This window comes from Colletes latitarsis, chromosome 6 (genome assembly GCF_051014445.1).
Source record: "Colletes latitarsis isolate SP2378_abdomen chromosome 6, iyColLati1, whole genome shotgun sequence".
Lineage (NCBI taxonomy): Eukaryota > Metazoa > Arthropoda > Insecta > Hymenoptera > Colletidae > Colletes > Colletes latitarsis.
Window position 1 is genome coordinate 26,367,738 of NC_135139.1, and position 25,253 is coordinate 26,392,990.

Consider the following 25,253-nt stretch of genomic DNA (forward strand, 5'->3'; position numbering starts at 1 on the left):
TATCACGTGACACTGAATCATGATTTTTTACTGTCACGACACGGGATGTCATGACTTTTGTTGTGAAAACTAAATTGACATTCTCATGACATGAAATATCTAGTTAAGACGAACCTTTAATCTAATATAGTGATGCTAGATGGGAAGATCTTTTATGGCATTTCTTCCATACATGGGAATAGTAGTAGAAAAATTCCTCTTTCAAGGTCTCGCATTTGACAGATGCGTAGTCGTAGTGCGCATGTACTGTTGTAGTATCCATTTTGTTGCTTTTATTGTAAACAATGTCATGAGAAGCCACGTAGTCCTATTCTGCTTCGGTTGCAACAGCCGGCATTAACTTGTGTGGTTTGATGTGTGTATACATCGTAATATTTACATAAACGTACAAGTTCTTCGTGACGTATTGACAGATAATTTGTTTCACGCGTTAAATATTCAATTGTATCGCACGAGTAGTGCTTTTTGTAGGAGAATCCAAACTATGAAAAATCGTTTATGTTTGGAAGCAACTAAAGTCATTAGTAGAGATTAATAAAATATAAAAGAGCATATAGTTAATGAAATTGTGAGTGTCTGAACTTGTAAGCTTAATTGATTGAGTTTGCAGGCATGTAAGAGGGAAACTGAACAAATATCACTTTTTGTATTAAGCAAACTTTCCAAGACTTTTGTTCTATGACACCACTTGTGTCCATATAAAGAAGTATTAAAGGAATCCTACGTAGAGCAGGACAATTCAGGTAATTTAATTTGCTTGCTTCCATGAAAGTGAGTTTTAGCGTTTCATTAGTTATTACACAAATGCAGTATCAATATTTTTCATAATAAGCCAGACAATGCATGCTCATGCAATATTATGCAACGTGATATGCATTCCATAATGTGCTTTTGCGTTCTCTTATAGAGATTCAGGAATATCTGGAATACTTTAATTTAGCTATCACAGATACATATATTTGCCTCTTAATAAACAGAAGATATTTGGTTTTAATTTATTTAAAAAGTTAGATCGCGAAATTTAGAGATTGAGCATTTTATAAAAAAGATATATTTGAACGAGTACTGAAATGCGTTTCTTTATTAAAAGGTTGGAAATATATCATAGACAAAATACTTTTCAAAGTTTCAAAGTTCTTTACAAATGAATCGAGCGAAAAAAGTTTTACTCGTTGCCTCGTAATCGTATACGTCGATAAACGGAAATGCTGTGCAGCTTATTGCATCGATAAAAATAGTCGTGCACGTCGTGTTCATCTACGATCGCTTATAAAATTACGGAAATTATAATTACATAACGCGTAGCAACGAATCGATGGCGCGCGATAATACATTTTCGTCGAAAATTCTTAAAATTGTAGTATTTATACCGTGGTGTAAAATATTTCGAAAAAATTAGTTCGTATCGAAGGAATTAATTTTTTGTTGATTCGTGGCGTTGAAAGTATCTTATCTGCTGTATGCAAGCACCGCGAAGGATTAAATCTTAGGATCGGAGTTCTGTCAGTTGCGAGAAGTAGATTGCCAAGAGAGGGTGCTGCGGAATACCAAGCGTTAGAAGTTTCGATAAAATAATGGGATTAAAGAAACGCTGGGAGAATTAGTGCAAACGAGCAACGATTTTTATTTCACCCTCGAAAGACGCCCGCGTTTGTTCGATCTCGCGGAACGTTTAGCAACAAATTTCATCTCGACGATTATCGCGACGGTCGACGAAAGCTTTCGATCGTTTAGGACAGCACGAACGACACGGCTGGTTCGCTATCTTCCGCAACAAGCGCGATTGCACTAACGGCGTTGACCTCGTTCGCGATTCTCATCGGCAGTCGTCGTTCGCCGCGTCGTCCATTTCTGCAGTGAATTTGTTCTCGTCACGACGAATTTCACATTGGACAGAATCGCTCGTGCGTCCGCGACGGGGGAAATCGAATCGCAAGAAAATTGAATTTCTGGCGGCGCAATATCCATCCGCGGCGGCGCGTACCCACGGTCAAAGAGATCAAATTTCCCGCGCGAAACAAACGGTTTCACGAAACAAAGGGGAGGCTCGAATCAATTTGACCGCGAGCTTTTTTTTTTTTAGTTTTCGCGCGAATTCGTTATAAGCATGCCGCATAGCTCGGGCACGAAGGGCGACGTGAAACCGGAAGACCAGGTTCCCGTTCTGCGTCCCGACGAGAAGACTCGAGAGAGACTGGACAACCTGGCCAGCCACTTCGCGAGGAAATACGATAGCCAGCCTTCGTTCTTCGTCAAAGTCCCGGGAAGGTATAATTCACTTTTCATTTCGTCGTGCTTGGTCCATTCGTCGACACGCTATTCGCAAACGGCTACAGAAATATTAATTTTATTTAATAGAGAATATTAAAATAATTTTAATTAACCATGACATCGTAATAAACGTATCGTCCTTCCGCGAGAAGAAGGCACAGCGTGTTTCCATCCCACTCTTGCTGCAATCCGCTGATTGGCTGTCACCGATCTTCGTCACCGTTTTCGACCAATGCGAGTCAGCGGACTGCAACAGGAGTGAGGATGCAAGCACGCTGTGTCTTATTCTCGTGGAAGAAAGGTACGTCGGAAAGTAAGTATCTTGTTTCTCGCTTAACGATAAAATTTTACCGCAAGATTAAACAAATTTTATCAACCTCGCCCACTGTTTATGGTTCTTTATCTCGAGCGTCTGACGGCCGTGTAATTAAAAATTCCACTGAAAGAGCTTCGAAGCTAATGTGGCAACCGTTAATGCAAGCTGCAAACTTTTACATCTTTCATTTTGTCGTTACGAGAGAATTATCGATGGATCGACGAGGTTCTCTCGATGAACATTAGTCAATAGCACAACCTTGTTTGAGTTATTTTTAATTATACGGGCTGGATGTATGCAAAACTTACCGGTAGAAACATAAATTGTTTGAGATACGATAGTGCAATGTACTCGAGCATGGGTAGACGAAAAATAATGATAAGAATGATAGGTAAAACGTAAGATTATACGTTTAGAAAACTTTCTATGACATTGATGTACGCGTTTCGTATACTGTATTCGGTTGTAAATACGTCGCGATGAATCGAAGACCTTTTTATTAGCATCTTGTTTATTTCAGTATTTACTTGTACATCTGTTGACGATTCCAATTCTCCCAAGAGTAATTGAGTTTGTTCTGTTCGTCCGTTCGCAGAGTTAATTTAATTGGCGAGCACATTGATTATTGCGGGTATGCCGTTTGCCCGATGGCCATCGAACAGGACATGCTCGTTGCTGTGGCTCCCTCGAAAGACAAGGAGATTCGTCTTACCAACGTGGACGCGAAATACAAAGATTTCCGGTGCAACTTGAACGCCGTGAGGTTAGTAAAGAGCTTGGATGGTCCTTTGATCGTGCCACCTATAAACACCAAGTATTTTACGTTTTGTTCTTTTATCGTATCGTCCCGTGCAATTTGTTGTTTTTACTAGTTTGCTAGACCCTTGGAACGCTTTGCAGAACGGTCCACCGATTTCCTTCGCGAAGGAACGCAACTCGCCGAAGTCTACGGCGAAATGCAATTTATTTCCTCCGCCTAACATGTCGTGAGATTCAATTACCAAGGACAAACTTGATTACTGTGTCTAGAGTTTTCGGAGGTTGCAACTAATTGGGACACTGTGCTAGACACTGTCTACTTCCGGAAACTCGATCTAGGTCGGGTTGCAAATTTACCGCGCTTTGTCATGAGACTTTTACTTACCGTGGACAACCTTAACAGCACTGTCACGGCTAGAGTATATCGTATCTACGCGGTTTATTTCAAAATTGAACCACATAATTGTGGTATATTGATTCGCCAAATTCGATCGTGGGCAATTATTTTTCTAACGATTTTGTTAAACGATCGGAAACGTACTGTGAAGTTATTATTTTTACGCATCGAAAGGTAAGAAGTTTGTTCAACTAATGTTAATACTCTCAGTTTCAATAACTCTAATTAAACAAAGTACGTATACAACTTTATTTTCCCGATTTATTTTGTTCTTTGTCTCGTTGGTTCTTATGCGAGAAACATTCATGTAAGAATTGTTTTTTAGATTATTTGAATCAGTCACGAAAGGATATTTGGATCAGAGTGGATGTAAACAGAGTTATTTTATAGCGTGGATTTAATAGGAACTTGTATTTTATTTGTAGATGCCTAACCTTTGTAAAAGCAAGGGATCGTACGAGAAATAAATGAAGGAAGTAGGAACGGGAATAGAAGAAGGAGCACGAATTAGAAATATGTCATTTCTAGGAAAGAAGATGATCAAGCAATTCAGGAAGTAGTCGAACGTCTGGTTTGCTTAAAAGCTAGAAGGTTTGGATATGGTTCTACCAATTTCTGAACAGCGATATTCCTAGATCGTAAGAAAGATAATATATCTAGCGATTTTAACAGGGAACTTAAGATGGCTCCACGAACCGTCAGAAGCAATCAAGCGCGTGTAAACCGGAAGGATCCTCAAGATTTCGATCAGAAGACTACCTAGACTTGCTAGTTATGAAAAATATATGTAAGTATGCGACGAATATATTTTTGTATTATTAAATAAATATTGCTACTTTATTTAAGCCTGTAATTTTGTACTTGATTCAAACAACCCCCGTTCGACTCAAATAATCTTATCGTAGGATTATTTTGGTCATTTCCTCCATTAGATAACAATAATATTTCTATCGTACATTTCGATATCGAGTTTCAAGAGATTGGACTCCAACTAAATTTTATTAAACTAAATGATACGCTAAGAATGAAAATAGTAAATGTAAAGAAGACGTATTTGAAAGAAGAAACCATTTTTTTTTTTTTTATTTACAAGGTGTTCGGCCACCCCTGGGAAAAAATTTAATGGGGGATTCTAGAGGCCAAAATAAGACGAAAATCAAGAATACCAATTTCTTGATGGAGGCTTCGTTAACAAGTTATTAACAATTAAATTAAAAAATTTCAAATCGTCCTGGAAAAATTATTTTCGGTTGCAGGGGTTAATTACAATCATTTTTGGTGAAATGACATACCCTCGAAATCCTACGCATTCTCAAGAAAAAAATTCAGAACAAGCAGAACTTCAAACGTTAATAACTTTTTAACAAAGCCTCCATCAAGAAATTGGTATTCTTGATTTTCGTCTTATTTTGGCCTCTAGAATCTCCCATTAAAATTTTTCCCTGGGGTGGCCGAATACCCTGTATACTTCTTACTTCTGGAGTTTTGATCCACCAGGGGGTAGATTTTGTCTTGTTTCCGTTCTATAATACTTGTTTTTTGTATCGTAATTGAGGGGAGGTACTTTTTTTTTAATTGTAGCATACAGTGGCGATGGCAGGTTTGAGTACCCAGCATTGTTGACTAGGCGATGCCTGTTTTTGCTGATCGATCGAAATGTGCATTCGTTCGAAATAAGTCCGAAGTTAATGCAAAATTCCTGTACATCGCGTCAGAATGCAATTTCACCGGGGAGAAATTTCTGACCGGTGTATTTCTCGCCGGGGAGGACAAAAATAAATGGCATTCGGCACGGCGTGGAACTAATTTCCCGGAAAACCGCCGTGGATGCTCCTGAACGCTCGCGTCGGGATTAAAGAAAGTCCACGATAAAATGAAAGGTGAAACGATAAAGCTGGACGGCCGTGTAATTACATTAGTTGCTTCGGTGTTTAGCAGCTGTCGGTTGGAAATGCTCGACTGCGAAGAATTCCCGAGGATGCGACCGGGCAGTCGTGGAATTTGTTCGATGAAATTGCAGCATGAATTATTACGCGACAAAAGTCGGTAGAATTGGCTCGACGGAGAATTATTTGGAAACGACACGAACATTTCGAAAACGGAACGTTTTCTCAGCTGTTTATTGGATATAAGAGCAACAACCGAGGAAACGTGACTAGCCTGTTGCTCTAATAAATTTGTCTTGCGGATCTATCGTCTGATAATTCGTTTGAGAAAAAGAAGATACAGTTCTGGTTACGTTGACGCTGCATTTAACCCCTTAACGCTCTACCCGAGTGTGACTGCTTTGAAAAACGATATTTGTTTAATGTAACAGTTTAAGGGATAACGATATATGCTTTTTGTGATAAAAAAAACCGCATTTCTATATAGCTCCAAAAAAGAAAATTGATCACTCTTAGTTAAGCTGAGAAATATGAGCGTTAAGGAGTTAAATAGGTTTACGACCAAGTCCTTTCGCGTGGTTTATTCCAAAGTTTGTTTGTGCAAATCGAATCGTATAAATATAGATAATGTCTAACTTTGATTGTTTGGAAACGAATCACGCGTTTTGGAATTCTCAAGTGTTTGCGATCGCGTATCTAATCTCGGTGGATCGTTGCGTTTGTTTGGAGAAAAATCATCATCTTTTTCATTTGTGTTTCAGCTATCGCGCAATCTCTATTTATCGATTCCGAAAGAGCGTACTTTAATTTACGATAAGATCGTGGTCCGTAAACAACCGAAAGGAAATATTTGAGAAACATAACAAACCGCATCGGAGCCGTTGTACATGGCCAGAACACCAGCTTATGGTCCTAATCCTACCCACTTTCGAGGAAAAAATTCAATACTGGCGAAACTTTAAACGTTAATAACTTTTTAACGAAGCCTCCATCAACAAATTAGTATTCTTGATTTTCGTCTTATTTTGGCCTCTAAAATCTCCCATTAAAATTTTTCGAACATGCCGTTCGAAAGTAACGTCGTGGAATTCGAATTTAATAAATCGTAGAGGAACGGAAGCTGTCATAACATGTTGCGTCGATTTTAATTAATCTTTTTCCCGTCGTGCAGCCGTGAAAGAATAAATTTGCGAAAGAATAATTCTCTACTTGTAATAACCCCACGGTGCTCTCTCCGGCGAATCGAAAAAACGAAGTTCGTCGCGATGCAAATGGAAATAGCATAATACGAGGAGGCAGCGCAATTCGCTGTCCTTACTGTGTACGTTTCATTGTTCTTTATAACTTGGGTCTGGGTTTTTACGCGGCGAACGTATACGCGAAACGTCCCAGAAACACGGTAGCAAAAGTAAAGAAATAAAATCCTTACGAAGGTAACCAAAAGACGTATAAAATCGTTAATGGGAAAGTATTACGCGAAGAAACGGATATAGATTGATCGAGGCACGCGACAATTTGTAACTTTCACGTTAAATAATATTCAGTTCGTTAATAACGTATTAGCGTTAAATGTTTGCGTGCGACGTGATCTAATATTATTTTACAATTACAACTATTAACGTTTACGAGAGGCAGAGCCGTTTGTTAAATCATGTATAATTTTCGATCGATCGCAAAGTGTCTCCTCCAACAAAACGTCCGATTCTGTAATGCGTTTTGCGCGGAATATGAACAGCGAAATTTTTAATTCGTTACTCTGTCGGATAAAAGCGGGTACGCGAAGCGAAATTTAATCAATCCTCGATGGAGGATTTCTCTTGCCCGCGATGAGGGGAGAAATTGGCCCGTAAATGGTTAAATGGAACATAGGTCGTATTACGTACCCACGTGTTCATTTTGTTCCGTGAAAGAAGAAATAAATTTTACGTTTCCTTCAGCGTTTGCATCGCGGAAGCTAGCACCGGTCCACAGTGGTACAAATATTTCCTCTGCGGCGTGAAAGGAGCCCTCGAAGAGATCCCGGAGGAGAAGGCACCTTCGGGAATCCTGGCTGCAGTTTGGGGAAACATTCCTCCTAATTCGGGGCTTTCGAGCTCGAGCGCCCTCGTGTCCGCCGCCCTTCTTTCGATCGTACACGTCAGTCAGGTGAGCCCTCTTTCCATGATTTTTTATCGTAATCTTTCAAGTTTTCACGTTCCAAACATTCTATTACGAAGCTCAAGGTAGAGGAACAACAGGAAGAAAAAATTCTGAACGGTGACCTTATCGAAACGAATCGTCGGACAGTCCTCGCGAACGAGAAAACTTTTTTAACGGCACTTAACAGAGTGGAAATCACGGACGAACTCGAGGGTTGCTATTTTTTGAAGGACCCGTATTCAAATTAGTCTGCTTACCGTCTTGAAATGGCGTTGGTGCTACTTTAAAAGTACTCGAGTTCTTTGCTTACGATGCAATCCTTTAACTTCTTTCGTTATGTTTTTACAATTATGTAAACGCACGCGATATAGAGACTTTATAATAAGAAATATGTACTCCAACATTGTTTGCAAGTGTAGATCGTTGACGATAACGTACACGTACGAGTGTGAGTTTCGTCGCCTCTTGTACTCGTCACCAGAGGGCTACGCTTTTGTCTCTCTCGCAAGCGCTCGACCTGAAATGTGAGAAAAAGCGTGCATTTTCCAAGTTTCATGGCGTTTAGGTGACTGTCGGTGGCTGGCTACAGAAACTGGTTAGCTCGTAATCATTTCTGGCTTTTATTCGAGCAATAAAGACTAACGGGGTACTTTGTACCCGTAAAAGAGTCCAGCTCAAACAGATAGTCGTAAGAGAACAGACGTTTCGTTTATGAATTTACGTCTTGCAAAGATCACGGATACGGAGCTTTGGAGTATCTGTGCACACCGGCTGCGAACTAGAAACTTTAATACCCTTGTGGCGGTATCCGCTACACTCGTAAGAGTAGTTTACGGCGATCCCTGTTCCCGTAAGTTCACACCTACGCCATCGATCCCTTCGTATAAATTTTCCGTCTTCGGGAACAACCAAAATAAGTAAATTTTAATTTAAACTGTTTCAGGTCCTACGAATATTTTCATATTCTTCGAAAATATACCACACTCCGACTAAAGAACAACATGCACTAATTACGACACGTATCGTGGCTATAAATCCTAACTACTGGCTAGAATGGCCCGACATTCTGGCTAATTACGTAATAACGGCGGCTAATAAAAGCGCTACCGCAATTTTTATCGCCCACCGTAATATCCTTTCGGCTGATCGTCCCTCGGACGTTAATATCGAAGTAAAAAATGACTCGTGAATTTCTCAAAACCCCCTCCGGGATTAATCTACGGTCTTTTTTTTAGAGGGACTCGGAGAAAGAAATACATATATTCCGCGCGGAGCTCGCGAAGGTAGACGATCTGTTCGACTTCATCCTGTAAAAGAATCACTCTTTCGAAAGTTTTATCCGCGTTCGTGAGTAAATAGAGGGCGGTAAAGATCTCTAGAACGTCTGCTTTTTAATACAATCATGGAAGCGGAGGATTGTTAAGGAAGAGGTGCAATTACTTGGATCTTATCGAACGTTCGTGAAAAGTGGCCTAAGGGAGAAAGGATCTAAATAGTTGTTATCGTTTTAAAGGATCTCCGTTCTTCGGTAGTCGAAGTAGATAAACTCGACGAACTCGGAATTTTATAGCAGCACCGATAACAGGGATATTCCACGGGGAAAAAAGTAAGATTACTCGTAAGTTAGAAGCGTGAATATTGGCGTGTAAAAGCAAATCGAAACAGCATAATTCGCGAAGGTAAATTATTCTCGAAACATGCTTGAAGATTCCTTGAAAACTCCGAACATCCAAGCTTGTCGGTCGAACCAGCAAGAAGGGGAGGGAAATCGATTCTTTTAGACGCAAAGGAGCAAGGAGTTTCGAAACGCGATATTTCTCAGAGATTTAAAAAATAATTTCAACAGTTTCAAATACCTGATAAAAGCGTTCCTCGAGAATACGCGAGTCTCGAATATCAGTATTGCGTCTCCGTGGCAGACCGTTTTGTTACGATTAAATCACACACGCAGACGTACTCGCATTTCAGGTGCAGCTGCTCCGTTCGAGGACATCTCTTGCATCGTCGCTCGAGAGATAAGTAAAATCTCGTCTTTCTTTTCGTTCCACCGTGGCTCGATTGTAACGTGGCTCTGCCCTTCTCGAGGCACCCCAAGATCGATGAGAAAAGTTCCTCGAGACCCTAATGTCTCTTTCACCGTAGTTCTCGGGAGCACGGTGGCCTTCCGGAGTGTCCCAAGAATCCCTGATACATTCCCGTCCATTGACCACGCTTCCGCGCGGACGAGACGCGGATACGTACTCGGGTCGTGCCACGACAAATCGATCATTTTTTGCACGAGATGTCGGGGATTCCGATCAAAATGAAATACGATGCTGTTCGCGCCGAATCGAGGAGGGTATCAGTCATCGTCTCGCTGGTTTCGAACCCTTTGCGATACCAGGAATTTTAATGGGAAATTCTAGAGACCAAAATACGACGAAAATCAAGAATATTAATTTCTTGACTGAGGCTTCGTTAATAAGTTAGTAAGTTATTAAAAAATTTCAAATCATTTTGAAAAAATTATGTTCGGTTGCAGGAGTCGATTGCAATCATTTTTGGTCATTACACATACCCCCGAAATCCTACCCACTTTCTAGAAAAAAATCAGTACGGGCGGAACTTTAATTGTTAATAACTTTTTAATAAAGCCTCCATCAACAAATTGATATTCTTGATTTTCGCCCTATTTTGGCCTCTAGAATCTCCCATTAAAATTTTTTCCAGGTGTGCCCGAACACCCTGTATAATCTCTAAATGCTTGCAATTTTAGTTTTGTTTATTTAGTTGTGTTTATTACGAGTTGGCGAAAAAGAATATTACCTTTCGGCGTAAAAGGGGTCCTCCTCCCGTTTGTTCTGTCCACCGAGCAATCTCGTTGGAATTTCTTGCGTGGCACGAGAAGACATTTCCGCAACGGATGTTCGATAAGTTGAAAGTGCCATTAGCTCCGGAAAGTGATTTATCGATCCGTTGTTTCAGCGTTCATGTACCGAGGAGACAAACACTTTCGACAATTACTCGTGCAGCCCTTTGCCTCCTGTTATTTTAAACCGTCTTAAACCGACTTTATCTTTTAGGAATTTGAGTCGGTCGCCTTAATAAATTGAAATCTTTAGTACTTTGTTAGCCCGGTGCTCGTGTCGTCGCGCGTCTCTGCATACACAGGCTTCCTATGTAAACGTTAAAACGAATTTAATTAGCGTGTCGACGTCGCCGGAAGTTCCAGTCGCCATGAATAAGGAAAGTTTGCTTTCCTAGTTTCAGCGTTTCCACCTCCTCTGAGTCAGTTTCGTAATTATCGAGTCCACTTGGCTGAAACGGAATTAAGGCGATGTTTACTTTTTACTAACTATCTCTATTTGTGTTACAGCACCAGTTGTCGAAACGTGAGTTGGCTACCATCGCCGCCAACGCTGAAAGGTACATCGCGACCCAGGGTGGTGGTATGGACCAAGCAATCGCGTTCCTTGGCGAAGCTGGTAATTATTTTATCGTCCAGACGTGTATGGCACCTACTACACTCGTCGCCAAAGGAGCACCCAACCATTTACCTCTTTCACAAATTACTTTCAATTGTATATCTCCTAATAACACTTCATTAACATTTTCATGTAACAGTTTGTAATGATGCTTAAGTTCAATCAACTCGATCAGCCGAGTTACTTTGTCCTATTTGTTGTACTAATATGGGTGTTAGAAATCGTTTACGTTATTTGGTTTAATCGAGCAAAACTGCCGAAGTAATTCAACTCTGTTGTACGATCCTTTTCTTTTTTAAAGAGAAATTTTTAGAAATTTACAAAATTATGTTAAATCTGATCTTTCCGTATTAATGTTATTTCGTAAAAATGTTTGTAGAAAGCAACTGATCGAATTGATAAAGATTCGGTTTCACACTTGATAATGTTTCATAAAGGTTCTGCGATGCTGATTGAATTTAACCCGGTGCGTGGTACTAATGTCACTCTACCCGAAACTACGGTGTTCGTAATAGCGCACAGCCAGGCTTGTCACAACAAAGCTTCCACGTCAGATTTCAATTTAAGGGTCGCAGAGTGTCGACTGGCTGCACAGGTAATTGGACACATCAGACATACCAAAGTACTACCGCCAAATAATATGCAAAATTCTGTTTAAAAATCTCACGAGTAATTTCTGTTACAAAGAGTATAAAGAAAGATACAGGGTGTCCCACGAAACTGGGTTAACAAACCGTAACATTAGAACGGTAGAAGATAAAATAAAACTTTGCAAAAAAAAAAAAAAAAAAAAAAATTAAATGGTTTTGAGCGGTGCATCGCATGGAGCATGTGTCTTTATTGTAAGCGGAGGATTTTTAAATCGCTCGAAACCACTAAATTTTTTTTTCTCCCACTATTTTAACGCTGTGATTCCGGCCCAGTTTTATGGAGCACGCAGCAAGTCTTTGTTAGAAAAATGACAAGGCTGACGGTCGATGAAATATTCGTTTAATCTCTATGTTTTGTAATTCCATGACGCGTATTAAAGAGTCGTCGTTGAATTAAATTTTCTCCTCGAGCGATAACGAACGTTCAACGAACGACTAATTAGGCTGCTTCTCGTTTCGAGTTTTATAGTTTTTACGCGACTGACTTTGATCGATGTGGACGAAACGGTCGGAGAAATTCAATTTCCGAAATACTCGAAAGAACGATATTAAACGTCGTGCCCTGCTCGCGTCACAGTCGGGAAACATTTCTCAAATTAACGAGCGTTTTCTTTATAGCGGTCTTGATTCGCTCGTTTACAGGTAATAGCTAAAAAAAGGAACAAGGCCTGGAAGCGTGTACGGCGATTAAGCGACGTCCAGGAAGCGCTTGGCGTCTCCGTGGACGAAATGATTCCTGTGGTAACGAACGATCTTCACGAGGAGCCATACGCGTTGAACGAGGTACGCCATTCTACGTTACGTAATCGCGAGAACCCCTTATAATCGGCCAGAAAAAGGGCAACGGTAAACGAGTCGACGAGAGCGCCGATAAAAAGAGGGTTCGTTATCGTTACGTTATTCTTTTTTTTTTTCTCTCTTCTAGATCAGCGATATCTTAGGCACAACGAACGAGAAGCTCAAAGAGACGTCGCGTCTAGGATCGTTCAGCGATTCGCAAACGTTCAAGCTCAAACAGCGTGCTTTGCACGTGTTCCAAGGTGACGAAGTCTTCGAAGAAATCATATCGAACGAGCGGAAAATGTCCGACTGTTTTTCCCGGTTCGCCATCGTAGCGTTGGTCGTTTTGAAAAAAAAAAATCCTCGGGGAGCGGAAAAGTTTCGCGCGGCAAACAACGATTATTTATGTCGCAATTTTTCATGGAAATGCGTCGGTCGATTTCAGCTGCATTTTCAGGGGAATAATTCATGTATGCAAACGCTGATGTTGCTTACCCGGGAAGCAGTTCAACGGTGTATTTAAATAATGAGAGAGGTCGGAGTATTACACTTCCTTTTTTTTTTGTAACCTAGAACTTGGGTTTCCTTATTTTCCCGCAGAGTCAAAGATCGGTCAAAGGTTGTTGTAATAGGAGAAGGAAATTATTTATAAAACTTGCGAAGAACAGTTTGCCACGTTTAGATAAATGCGACCAAAATTGGCTATCGAAGGGTTAATGAGCAAATTGTCGAATTGCATCACGGAGAAGAACGGGGCGTTGCTTATCATTCGGTTACGCTTGTTCTTTTACGATGCAATCAAGTTTCACAACAGCAGTTTATCGATCGCGGTCGTTATTTGTTCCCAGCGTCGTCGCCGAGGTTCGTCACAATCCATAAAATTTATTGCCATGGAAATGCAACGGAAACCACACGGAAAACCCTTTGTAGCCTCCCATATCGTTTTTTTTCCTCGAATTTCCGCTCTTCCGACGATCAACTGCTAGATCCTCGCTAGCGAAATTTCTTTTGAAACGCGACGAACGACGCGCGGCAATACGATATCGAAAGCGAAAAACGAACGTTCCTCTCGCTTCGTTGAAATTTATATTAAAATTCAATAGCATGTATTCCCTTATAGTTAAACACGTTGTACCAGCTGCCGCTCGTACGAATAATAGCGGCTCTCTTTACCGAGCTACTTAAAGCGATTGAATTTCATGCATTATATATTTTCATAAACGATACGTGCACGCGAGCACAATACAGGACGAATCATAGAAATTGTCCTCTCGTTTCGAACGATTTTACACTTCCAAGGTGACTTAAATTTTCGATTCTATTTTTTTTAAACATGTATTACATATCTGTAAATACGTTGAAGAGTCATAAAATTTGATACGGTGACTTCTGTATACGGTGCAATGGCGCTAGACAATTTTTAAAAAAGCTTCATGGGGGTTGGGAAGATATTGACATATTTTGTATGCATGGAATTGCGCTGGTCCATTCTATACGCTTCGTATCCGAGGATGGGTTTACTATTTGTGGATCGATAAAAAAAGAGGGCCCAACATTGTAGCCAAAACATTTACCGATGAATTGTACGTAGAAATGCTACATATGTGTATTATCGTTTTAGAAATTTAATGGTACGTCGTATAGAGGTGGGACAAATTTAATGGCACGTCCTATAGAGAGCTCGAATAACGTGCTCTCGATTATAAATGCACGCGCGTATCCTCTAAGCCCGGTACGCACTATTACCGCGATTATTCAATTTCAATCGATTAAACGCTCGTATGATTGCATATTTTAGAGGCGGGCAGAGTGGTGGCGTTTCGGCGTACGAGCGAAGAGAAGACTATAACGGAAGAGGAGAAGCTACGGCAGCTGGGTAGCCTGATGTCGGAGAGCCACGCCAGTTTGCAGAAGCTCTACGAGTGCAGTCATCCCAGCGTGGATGCGCTCGTCGACAAAGCTATGATTTGCGGTGCAGTCGGCGCGCGGCTGACGGGAGCTGGGTAAGTGTAACCCAGATCCCCGATAACGGGCCACGAACGACCCGGAGGGCCGGAAAATTAAATTTAAATACAAATAGATCCGATAGCTTTCGCGCCTACACCGTGCAAAATTGCTTCCGACTAGCAATATCGGTACACAGCGAAAACTTGCACGAAAATCTGTATCCATGATTCGCCATTTTCCCACGCGATTGGTTACACCAATAATACCGATATTATAATTTGTCATTCCACGTGAAATCCAACATGGATTTAAACTATTAATAAGCTACGCTGTTGTACTCCTGTTCACAGTTTTTCTAAAAATTTTAATGGGAGATTCTAGAGGCCAAAATAAGACGAAAATCAAGGATACCAATTTGTTAATCGAGGCTTTGTTAAAAAGTTATAGAAACATTTCCGGCCATATAGTATATTTTTGGAAAAGAATTTTTTTCTCGAAAGCACGTAGGATTTCGGGGGTATATGTAATGACCAAAAATGATTGTAATTGGCCCCTGCAACTAAAAATAATTTTTCCAAAACGATTTGAAATTTTTTAATTTAATTGTTAATATTTTTTAACGAAGCCTCAGTCAAGAAATTGATATTCTTGATTTTCGTCTTATTTTGGTCACTAGAATTCTCCATTAAAATTTTTCCCAGGGGTGGCTGAACACCCTGTATATATTTTTATTAATAGAGAGTCGTTTCAACCCCTAAATATAAAAATTCGTATCTTCATTGCATATTAATTACATTCTGTAGTTTTTTGAGCATTAAAATTTCCCATAAACGCATACACGCGGTCTGGTAATCAAGTAACTGTTTGCCGGAACTTGAAGTCTGTAAATTTGCAATCCTCCGGCGCCGGCGATCAAAGGCGTCGAGGAAAAAGCTAATGCAAAGAGAACGCGCGTTTTCAATTTGTACGATCCGGCGTTCGACGAACGAGACGGGTGCATTTTCATTGTGTTAGCGAGTTTGACTAATCGCGAGGGGTTGGAATTGATTAAAAAATTCCTTCTACGGGGGGAGAGGGGACGAATGATTTCGTTTCACGGAAGGAGTACGAAGAATTTGTGTCTTTGGAATTCGAATACGCGTGAACGATAATGAAAATATCCCGTCGATTTCGTCGAGGTTTCGGTTATTATTACGGGTTTCGTATCGGAACAGGTGCGAGTAACGCAATCGTAATAAAACTGTCGAGAAGTTTTGTTATATTCGAAAGAGGACTGCAAAGATTTTCGACTCGAGAAGGAAAAGGGCCGATACAGGGTTACCAGGCGTTGAGTCCCGTCGATTTCTCGCGTTTATTCGCTAATCTGAAACGATAATAAACGGGCACGCGCCTCGGCGTTTGCATCAATACGCAGTATTTACAGGCACGTTTAACGTTTGGAAATTTAGCGAATTGAAAACGCGTTACGATCGTTTCAAATAACAGAGAATGACACGTTTCATTAATTAACAAAGTCAAGACTGTTCTGTGTTTGAAATATCGAAAACGTTTGATTTCCTAAAAGTGGTCGTTATTCCGCGTCATTTGCCATTGCCTAAATTTACCAAGCAGAAATTGGACCAACAGTAGCTTTAGGATCTTAAAGAGAAAAAAAGAAAAAAGTAACGCAGGCAACACTGAATTTTTGCTGGATGCTTTTAATTAAATTTAGAGTGTTCCGGGAACAAGCAGGTACAATATTCGACTTTAATCGCTTTGTCTGCGCTGTTTGATCAGTTCGACCTCGATAATGTCCGTTAACTGTCAAATATATGTCTGTTGACAAGTTCGTGACACACCTCGGAACTCCGTCGGTTACGAACTTCCTTTATAACCCCGAGTTTCATCCCCGATAACTGCCGTTTTACCAATAGAAACAGGGGGTATAAAATAGCACGGTCGAATAGAAGAAAACCGGCACCGGAAACGAGCCCGAGAGAACGGTTTAATCGTTTTACGATGAGAACGCAATGAATTTTATCGCGTTGGATAACACGGCGCCTCTTTAAAAATAGATTCCTCCTCGCCTCTCGACGAAACTGCAAAGGTATTCAATTTAATTTACGCACAAATAACGAAGGTATTCTCGTATAAAATTAATAAATGCAAAACGAAACTCGGACGTCGCGGCTGATAGAATTTTATTTTACGCAGGTGGGGCGGATGCATAGTGGCCATCGCAGCGAAAGACAAGGTTTTCCAATTTGTGGACGCGTTGAAGAAGGAGATCGCTCGAGATGGGATAAAGGATGGATTCGAGCTCGACTATCTGGTCTTCCCGACGGAACCGAACCGAGGTGCTGCAATTTATAAGATCTAGTTTTCACGTCCATTTCTTTCCCTGCCCTTATGCTTGAATTATGTAAACGATGGACCGCCGATATTGTAATACGAAAACAATTGTAAGAGTATAAAGAGATTATAAAGTATAAATACACGGTAATAAAAGTACTATACGTGACCCTAAAAATTTGTTAGCTTCACGAAGAAAGAAAGCGACAGAGGATAGCCGGATAACAGGATGACTTCAGGATGGAAACGTTACGCAGCGTTACTTTGTAAATTTGCGGAAGAGCCAAAGGACCAACGCTTCGTCCGTTAAATAAACATCCTGACCTTCCCACAAAAACTCCCCTCCATCCTGCCCGGATCTGCACAAACGAATTTCGTATACACCGTAGGAAGATGGATTAAAGGCGAATAGCGTGTGTCATCTCGGGTCGATTTAGGGCCGCTGATGTAAAAGACGAAAAATGGAGGGATCACCGGTGAACACGCTCAACGAAATCTCTTCTCCGTCGAGAAGTCCTGGCAGCCGCTAACGATCGTCGACGGAATTACGCAACGAATGGAATGCCTGCGTCAGCTTACGCGCGATCCAAGAACTTTATCAGGGTTGAATACGAAAGGATAAGCCGACGGAATGGAATTTGTCAAGAGAAAATTTCCATTCGACCTACATCTGCCCGAGGGTGTTCTCGCACGGGATTCCGTCACGGACATGGAAATTAGAGGAACGCTGGCTGGCCTGGTACCAGTCAGGTGCGACTGATTGCGAATTTGTTCGACACGGCCGGAGCACGCGACGGAATTAACGTTGACGCGTCGCTAACAGTATCGGGAAAATAGTTTTCCAAATTAACACGGACGATCGAGGTCGAGGAATCGCGATTCGTTCGAGAACGTGCACGCGAGACCGTTTTTTTCTACCCTTGGTTTGAGGTAGGTCGGCACACCTGCCGTCCTAAACTCCGACACCGATATTGATTTCCTGCCGTCTGTCCGTGTCAATAAATTTCTCGTCGGGAAACCGGCGAAAGTTCAGAAGAAAGTTCACCACGAATCGATCAAACGCTATCTATCGCCGCGGCCGAAACGAAGCGAAAAATGTAACTCCTGTCGCGAACGTTCGCGTTATTTACTAAAAATAAAATAATTGTTTTATTGTGTTTGGCATATATACGGCAAAAACTTAATGGAGGATACTACAGACCAAAATAAGACGAAAATCAAGAATACCAATTTGTTAATCGAGGCTTCGTTAGAAAGTTATTAACGTTTAAAGTTACGTCTGTGAGACTGCAACCTGCGAACAGATGCCTGCACGCGAAACTCTGCTTCCTGGCGTATCGACAGCCTTACAGTTTTCTGAGTTAATAACCTTTAAATGGAGCCTCGATCAACAAATTATTATTCTTCATGTTCGTCTTATTTTGGCCTCCATGATCTCCCATTGAAATTTTTCTCAGAGGTGGCCGAACACCCTGTGTAGTCGCAAAGCCGGTAAAACGGCTCGCGCAACCTCGAACAACAAGGACCATAAAGTATCCCGGAGTAACAAGTTGGAAAGTGTACCGGGCACGTTGAAATACGAACGAAATTTCGCGTGAGAGTGTCTCGGGCTCCGAAGAATTATAAAGTCGTCTTATTACGCGCCGCCTGCTCTCATAAGCTGACTTATTATGCATCGGACCGATTACCGCGCTCTTTTGATACGGACGAGAACTTTCTTCATAATCTTTCGTCCTCGTCTTCCGGTACACCGGTTTCCGTCGCGCTCTCGAAACCTGGGCTCGATCTCTCTCGGTGAATTTACGCAACGATGAAATTTATTTCGTACTCGATATTGTTTCGAAACGAGTCAACGACAGTGCAAAGTTCGGCGACACGGAAACTGTCGCGGGTTTCAGACTTGGAAATTTCATCAGACACGCGAGCGTAGGCGTAACCGTAAGTGTAAGTGTTAACATAAGGGAAAGGCTGCGTGACAAGGGAAGCACGTAACGCCACGAGTTTAAGCTCATCGGGAGTTCTGGATTTGATTTACATTGCGGTTAGGCCGCGAGTCGGCTGACACTGACATCCCTGTGGTTCTCATTACCTTAACACATTACGTGCCGGAGACGCGTAGGGCAAAGCGTTAGGGATATCTGGCCCCGGTTATGGATTATCGTTCATTTGCGGAACGTGGCAAATGCGTCCGTGCAAACGCATATTTTTACAATACTCGAGCGAAACTTTGATGGAAATATTTATTTTCCGGATTGAGTATATTTTAACGCTAGGACTACCGAAGCAGTCAAAAGTTTACAGTGATTTTAATTAAGAGAACGAACCAACGCTTACTTCCATTGCATTATATTGTACATTTCCTCGGTACGAATAAATACACTGCAATTGTCGGTAGCTCTATCGTAAATATGAAAATACTTGTACGCGTAGCAGGTAAAAGTCAATGATAGTTAACGCAAGTCCTGCCCACAATGTATTAATACTCGACCAGCCTTATGACGTCAGTCAACGGTATTAATATCCTTTCGGTAGTATAGTGTATTAGTATTTACTGAAGGTACACGTAACTCTCCGAATACTGGATTTACTCAAGGTCGTTCCAAGATCACGTTGTCATATTGGATTCGACTTTCTTCGTTGCGTCACCATGATAAATATGTTTTACGGCGTTTCACGGTACATTTTTCTTTCTTTTTACCTTTCGATTTCTACCTCGCGATCAATCTTCGTCTAATTGTGTAATTTTTTCAGGAAACATAATTTGGACCATAGAGGTTCACGACGATTCATCCGAAGAATTATCGTCGAGTTGCTCGAGGGGATACACGCAGACCGATAACGAGAGCTTCGATACCACTGTTTGGCATTTGTGTAGTCGCCGGAACAAATACAGCGATCTACTTAAGTCGGTTTCGAGAGGTCTGTTAAACGATACCTTTGTTGGATACATGCCGCGAAACGGGGTTTCCCCCCAGCGGGGGGTGTCTGTCGGCAACAGGGCCGTGCTCCTTGAACTTGAGTTAAGGTTCATTTCTGTGTTTCTGTCTCGGATAGCTGAAACCCAATCCCTTAAAGTTCCAACGCCCGGAAAGAATCGACCTGTAGTTTTTTTTATCGCTACAGTTGCTCCGTCCACTATCCGATCGCGCAAATTTTATTCGCGAACAACTGTTGAAGAGGTCAGTATACGAAATAATAAACTTAGACACAATTAACGAACAAGATAGAAATTTATATAATGGCTGTACAGAAGTGTTTTATTTGATATGTAACTTCAGTGCTCGAACATTCTCAGCAGGCGATGACTGGACATCTATCCAGTGCCTGAGAAGTAAGCTCGTCCATTTTTCTAACAACTATTGTGTAAACATGATGATACATACTGGCATACGACATCTAATAAAAATTTTATTATTAATTCACGAGCAAGCTCACGAACAGATTTTTAGCGACCGACCCGAGAAACAATAACGCGTAACTTGTTCTTGGAAATCATTGTTATGCTTTCACGCGCAGCATCGAATGGAACATCGATAAGGGCGAAGGCGTTCGCAGTGTTTTCCTATAAAAAATGTATAAAGCGGAGAATATACTCCGCATCTATTCAATCTTACTTCCGAGCGTGAAGTTTCGCCGCGGCACAAAGCAGACCAGCGGAAAGAAAATAATTAAAAAGTTATAACAAAACGCGGTACTCGTAGCTCGCGGCGAAGCGGGGCAATAATTTCTTTGCGCTGGCCGTCGTTTCGTTCGGTAACTCAATAATACAGAAACTCTCTCTTCTTTCGCCCTACAAAACGAAAGAATAAAACTATCGTTTCAATTATACATTTTAATAGAAATATGACGCAATTATATTGTTTTCTCGTCCGAGGATAAAGAAACGCGAGAAACACGCGATATCGAATCAAAAACTTTGGAAATATAGTACGCTGCTTTCCCAAGTTTCTTTCGAACTTGTTTCAAACAAGTTTTACTTTTTTTTTTTTGCTTCGAATGCTCGTAAATACGCTGCGAACGACGCCCAATCGTCCGCCGTGAATTCTCACCTACTTTCGAATCTTTCAACCTTTTTCCATTAGTCGCATCCTTCGTCGAACGAGTATCGTTATTAAAAATGGTTAGACTCGCTTCTATGACGAATCGAAAGGTTGCAAATATTGAACTTTTCCGTGGCAAACGAAAATAGTCGCTAAACGACACATTTTTATAATTGGAACAACGCGGTTCGTTCTCTGTCGAAGGTTTTGACGGTTTCGACACGTTTTGCCTTCCTGAGCGGATCCACGATAGAGGGATCCTAAAAATGGAGTCTCAACGTTAGAACGGAACGTTGAAATATAACGCGATTTATAAATATTGCATTGATCCAGCAAACTTCTCAGGGCATCGTTTACTTATTCTGCGTCACGATGTTATCCCATCTCGTGGCAGGTCAGAGGGTCTGAATCTTGGATTTATTCAGAGGCACCCGTAACCTATTGACACGTATATCGTAAAAGCAGAGGGGTTGTACTTTCGCCCTTAGGCATACGCGTCCACGTGAACTCTTTGTCTGTGTACAAAAAAAAACCGTAAAAAATCTTCTGCTCTTGAAAATACGACGCATTCGTTATCCTAGCCTTAGATATTTCACAAGGAGACTTTCTACCTTGCTTCGTAATTAATATTTCCCCGATCTAACTTGTATTTCTTCGTAGGAACGTAAAGAGCAACCCAACTATCCGGATTGGACAAAGGTAGTAGGAGTTACAAGAGACTCGCAAACGCGCAGGTATTTATTTCATTCAGTACGTTAACTTCATAAGGTTTGTCGTATGCTCCTGGAGTGGGTCGCACGATTAATTAAACGAAACAGATTCCAAACGATCTACCCTTCTTATAATTTGCATTATTCACTAAGGACACATATACAGAAGTAATTCAAAGTATCGTATATTTCCAGGCTGACTCCTATCTCTATGGAATGCATTATACTAACGACGTGATACAAATCGTGCCGTGGGTGCAAAGAATGCGCGACACGCAGGCTGAGCTCTCCAGGGGCAGCAGAAGTAGAAATTACTTTTCTTTTTTAATTTAAAAATCTATTAGGAAGCTTAAAAAAATATTTAGCTTCGAATACTTAATACCATCGTCACGAACGACGTTTTTATAGACGTATTCTTCTTGATAATTTGCAGTCTTGTACTCTTCGCCTCCCTTATCGCTATAAATTCTATTAAGCTCCCTATTTTATACACTTCCTTGATGAAATATTAAAAGATAATACGGTACGCCGTTCGTAACAACGGTAAAATTAAAAAGCTATGCAAATGATAATAATTACCGAGATTGGTCTCGTTTCCTTAAGCACAATGCCAAGTCGCGCCTCAAAGACCTAGTTTCCAAGTACGGATTTTAATAAAGCCTAATATAAACAGTTCTCTTTTTAACGCGAGCGGGGAAATTAATTTCGCATTGGTAGGGGACGCACAGCGTCGCACGGGGCGTCGTGACAATTTGCGTTTCGCGTTTCATCGAATTTCCTTTAATACTGAAACATTCTAGAAATTGCGAGAGAGCGGCTTCGTCTAAATACACGCGAGACAAAAGCACAGAATCCGTAAAATAATTTTCCGCTTTTGCGCTTTACACTCTGCTCTATAAACATTATGACTCTCGACTTGTACGATTGCTTTGATAAAAAATCAAGGTCCGCGATATTAACTACGCTCTCGACTCTCTCGCAAGCACTCGACCGACCCTCCATCTCATTTATGCAAAAAAAATCTAAACGAGTGATAAATCATCAAGAAGACTACTTCTATTAAATAAGGGATAGCAAGTTTCTCACGTACAATGTAGTCTATCGTTGTACACGATTAATTAAAATATTGCACGAAGAAACAAACAAAACGGGTCCCCTCCCGTTACGAAAACGAACGTGTCCGCCCTTTTATTTCGTCCTGCTTCCGGCGTCGGAATTTATGGTGCTTTCGCGCGTCTATGCGAAAGAGTAGGAGACGCTACCGGTTACGACGGGAAGTCTTCTTCCTTCGCGCGAAACGAATTCTCCGTGTGTTCCCGCAGTCGCGTTATAAATTCTGTGAAATAGGTTCTGGCGTCTACAGGTGTCCTGATTTATACGGAACCTCTCGGAGAATTGCCCCGGTCATTGTAATCGCCAGACGGAACGCCAAGAAGTTACGAGCCGGCTCGTAAATGTTAAGATCGTTTTGGAATATCATTAACGGTTATTAGCGACGTTGAGACCGAACGACTGTGTATATATCAAACGTCGCGATTCTTTTAACGCGCTATGAACGCGAAATATTACGGTTCCCGTATAAAACTTCGATGTCGGTCAGCCAATAAAACGCCCCGATTGCTGCAGTTCGGAATAAAACGGGAAAAGACGCGGCGAGGTAACGGCCGGATCCGTGTAAAAAGTCGCTCGCAGAGTTCGGGGCTAATTGATTTTTCGATCGAGCAGAGCTTCCGGTGGCAGCAGCCGTACGTTTAAGCCTTAGAAAATGGCTGGGAACGGGGCTCGTTAAATATGCATGCACGGGCAGGATGCGATTAACCTTCGCGTAAACGGTAAGAAGCCGAACCATCGATCGTTTTCTTCATCCACTCGAGAGAAACGGACGACCTTATCAGAGAAACCAGAGACTGGTGAAATTCGTATCCGAATATAAATCTCGTATAACGAGTGAAAAATAAACAACCGTTTCGTTTGCCGGTTCGATAATAAACTTACAACCGTTCAACCATAAGTTTAACCACGCGGATATTTAATACCGACAAACGGAAACGAATCTGTATGTTCGATTCGATCGATCATCCGTCGTTCGAATAAAATGTTGCTCGTTTCCGGGCGGAAACCCATTTCTCTGGGGAGGGCGGTTCGCGAAAGATGAAATATCGAGGAATCCGCGAAACTTTACGGTCGTCGAAGACGGAAGTAATATTTTGGATATCAGGAAATTATTCCAACGTTTCAGCACGTGATCCCAGCAACGCGAAGACCTTTTCTCAATTTTCCATGCGTGATTCTCACCGTTCTTAAAGATTTATGCATATGTTTTAAGACGAAGGCGAGTTAGAATTAAGGATAAAAATAAAATTTAAATCAAGCTCCTGACCGCCAGGCTGGAATTAATTAACAGATAATATTGCTTGCAGGTATCGTTGAACATCCGTAAAAATAATCCGTACCACTGACTCGGTTCTAAAAAGGTAAGCACCGGTTATCCGTGAAAATACTAATATTTCTAACGAGGGTATTTTTCCTTTGTAGCGGCAATTCAAATTTACTGACGATTTGCTTCCTGAAAAGTAAGTCGTCAATAGCATATTAATTCTTGGAATTTTCGTGTTGACGGACGACTTGTGATAACATTTTTCTCATAATCTTATTCTGTTTTCCAGGTAAGAACAATTCGATCTGCCCACCTTTCGTAACGCGATACGTATCGGTTAATATAAAGCATGCTCGTCAGGCGGAAAAGTATAAATTAGCCGGTGCGACGTAGCGCGCATGCGCCGACCGCGGTTTTCGCGCGGCGATCAGCTTGAAGGCCGACAGTCCGCATCGAGCCATCGCACGTGTCGGTTTCACGATCGGTTCTATCGTCAAGTAACAATGTTTTCGTTACAGTGACCCGACTCTAGTTCGTAATTTTCGTCCTTTCCAGCGCCATGAGTCGCGTACCGCCGTACGTTTAGTGCTGTTCGAAGTGTGCACCGGCGTATTTCCTTTCCTCGAGATGTGTACGTAATGTTCGGTAACCCACGCGTTTGAAGCATGGCTATCATGCAATCCTGTTGCTGCTGGCGGTCCGTCAGGAGGGGTAGTTTCGCCTGTGCTATTTATTCCGCGGTGAGTATCAAATTCCTTCTCCCATTACTCTAACTATACTGTTCGTTAGCTTCCTTATTATTAAATTAATTATCCTTCAACCGACGTATCGATGATCAGAATGTTCAGGGTTGTTCGACAACCGGGATATCCGAGCACCCTAAGCGCGTACTGTTTGGATAAATCACTCTTGTATTTCCAGGGAAATGTTTCCCGATTTCTTTGCAGAAAAATCTCCTTTAATTTAATTCCAAAGTGTGGTTTGCACGTATTCGTGTTGATAACTGTTGAGAAAGAACGATAAATGAATAGATTTCCGGAAGGAAACTTGCTCTTCCTTCTGGAGAAACATATTTCATCGTGAAAATTAACAATCGACGGTGAAATGAGAAAAATAAAGTTGCAGTAATTGGCTTGGACCGAGAGAGGAAAACAGTAAATTTAATTAGCTTCTCCACGTTTTAACC

The 25,253-nt window shown here is 41.3% G+C and overlaps 2 protein-coding genes across 6 annotated transcripts in view; both read left to right on the forward strand.

Annotated features, from left to right (window-relative positions):
• Galk (N-acetylgalactosamine kinase) lies at positions 1–24,719 on the forward strand. 4 transcript variants are annotated; one of them, XM_076766024.1, is made up of 17 exons: positions 1–743; positions 2,084–2,268; positions 3,183–3,350; positions 7,567–7,774; positions 11,124–11,232; positions 11,670–11,827; positions 12,525–12,665; positions 12,808–12,922; positions 14,461–14,665; positions 16,803–17,050; positions 17,127–19,616; positions 19,692–20,119; positions 21,641–21,714; positions 21,886–21,994; positions 24,111–24,164; positions 24,226–24,263; positions 24,357–24,472. In XM_076766024.1, the coding sequence occupies exons 2-10, from the start codon at positions 2,108–2,110 to the stop codon at positions 16,966–16,968; spliced, it is 1,431 nt and encodes a 476-aa protein (XP_076622139.1). In that variant the 5' UTR covers positions 1–743; positions 2,084–2,107; the 3' UTR covers positions 16,969–17,050; positions 17,127–19,616; positions 19,692–20,119; positions 21,641–21,714; positions 21,886–21,994; positions 24,111–24,164; positions 24,226–24,263; positions 24,357–24,472. The 4 variants fall into 4 exon arrangements, with proteins under 4 accessions (XP_076622139.1, XP_076622137.1, XP_076622135.1 ...); XM_076766022.1 differs by lacking the exon at positions 24,357–24,472 and adding an exon at positions 24,623–24,719 and having other exon boundaries at positions 16,803–19,616; XM_076766020.1 differs by having other exon boundaries at positions 16,803–19,616.
• Positions 24,533–25,253, forward strand: part of LOC143342305 (uncharacterized) — a 28,456-nt gene continuing 27,735 nt past the window's right edge. For both annotated transcript variants that reach the window (XM_076766027.1, XM_076766028.1), the window contains exon 1: positions 24,533–24,807. In XM_076766027.1, the coding sequence (XP_076622142.1) occupies positions 24,733–24,807 (75 nt within the window). In that variant the 5' untranslated portion in view covers positions 24,533–24,732. The remainder of the gene's footprint in view (positions 24,808–25,253) is intronic.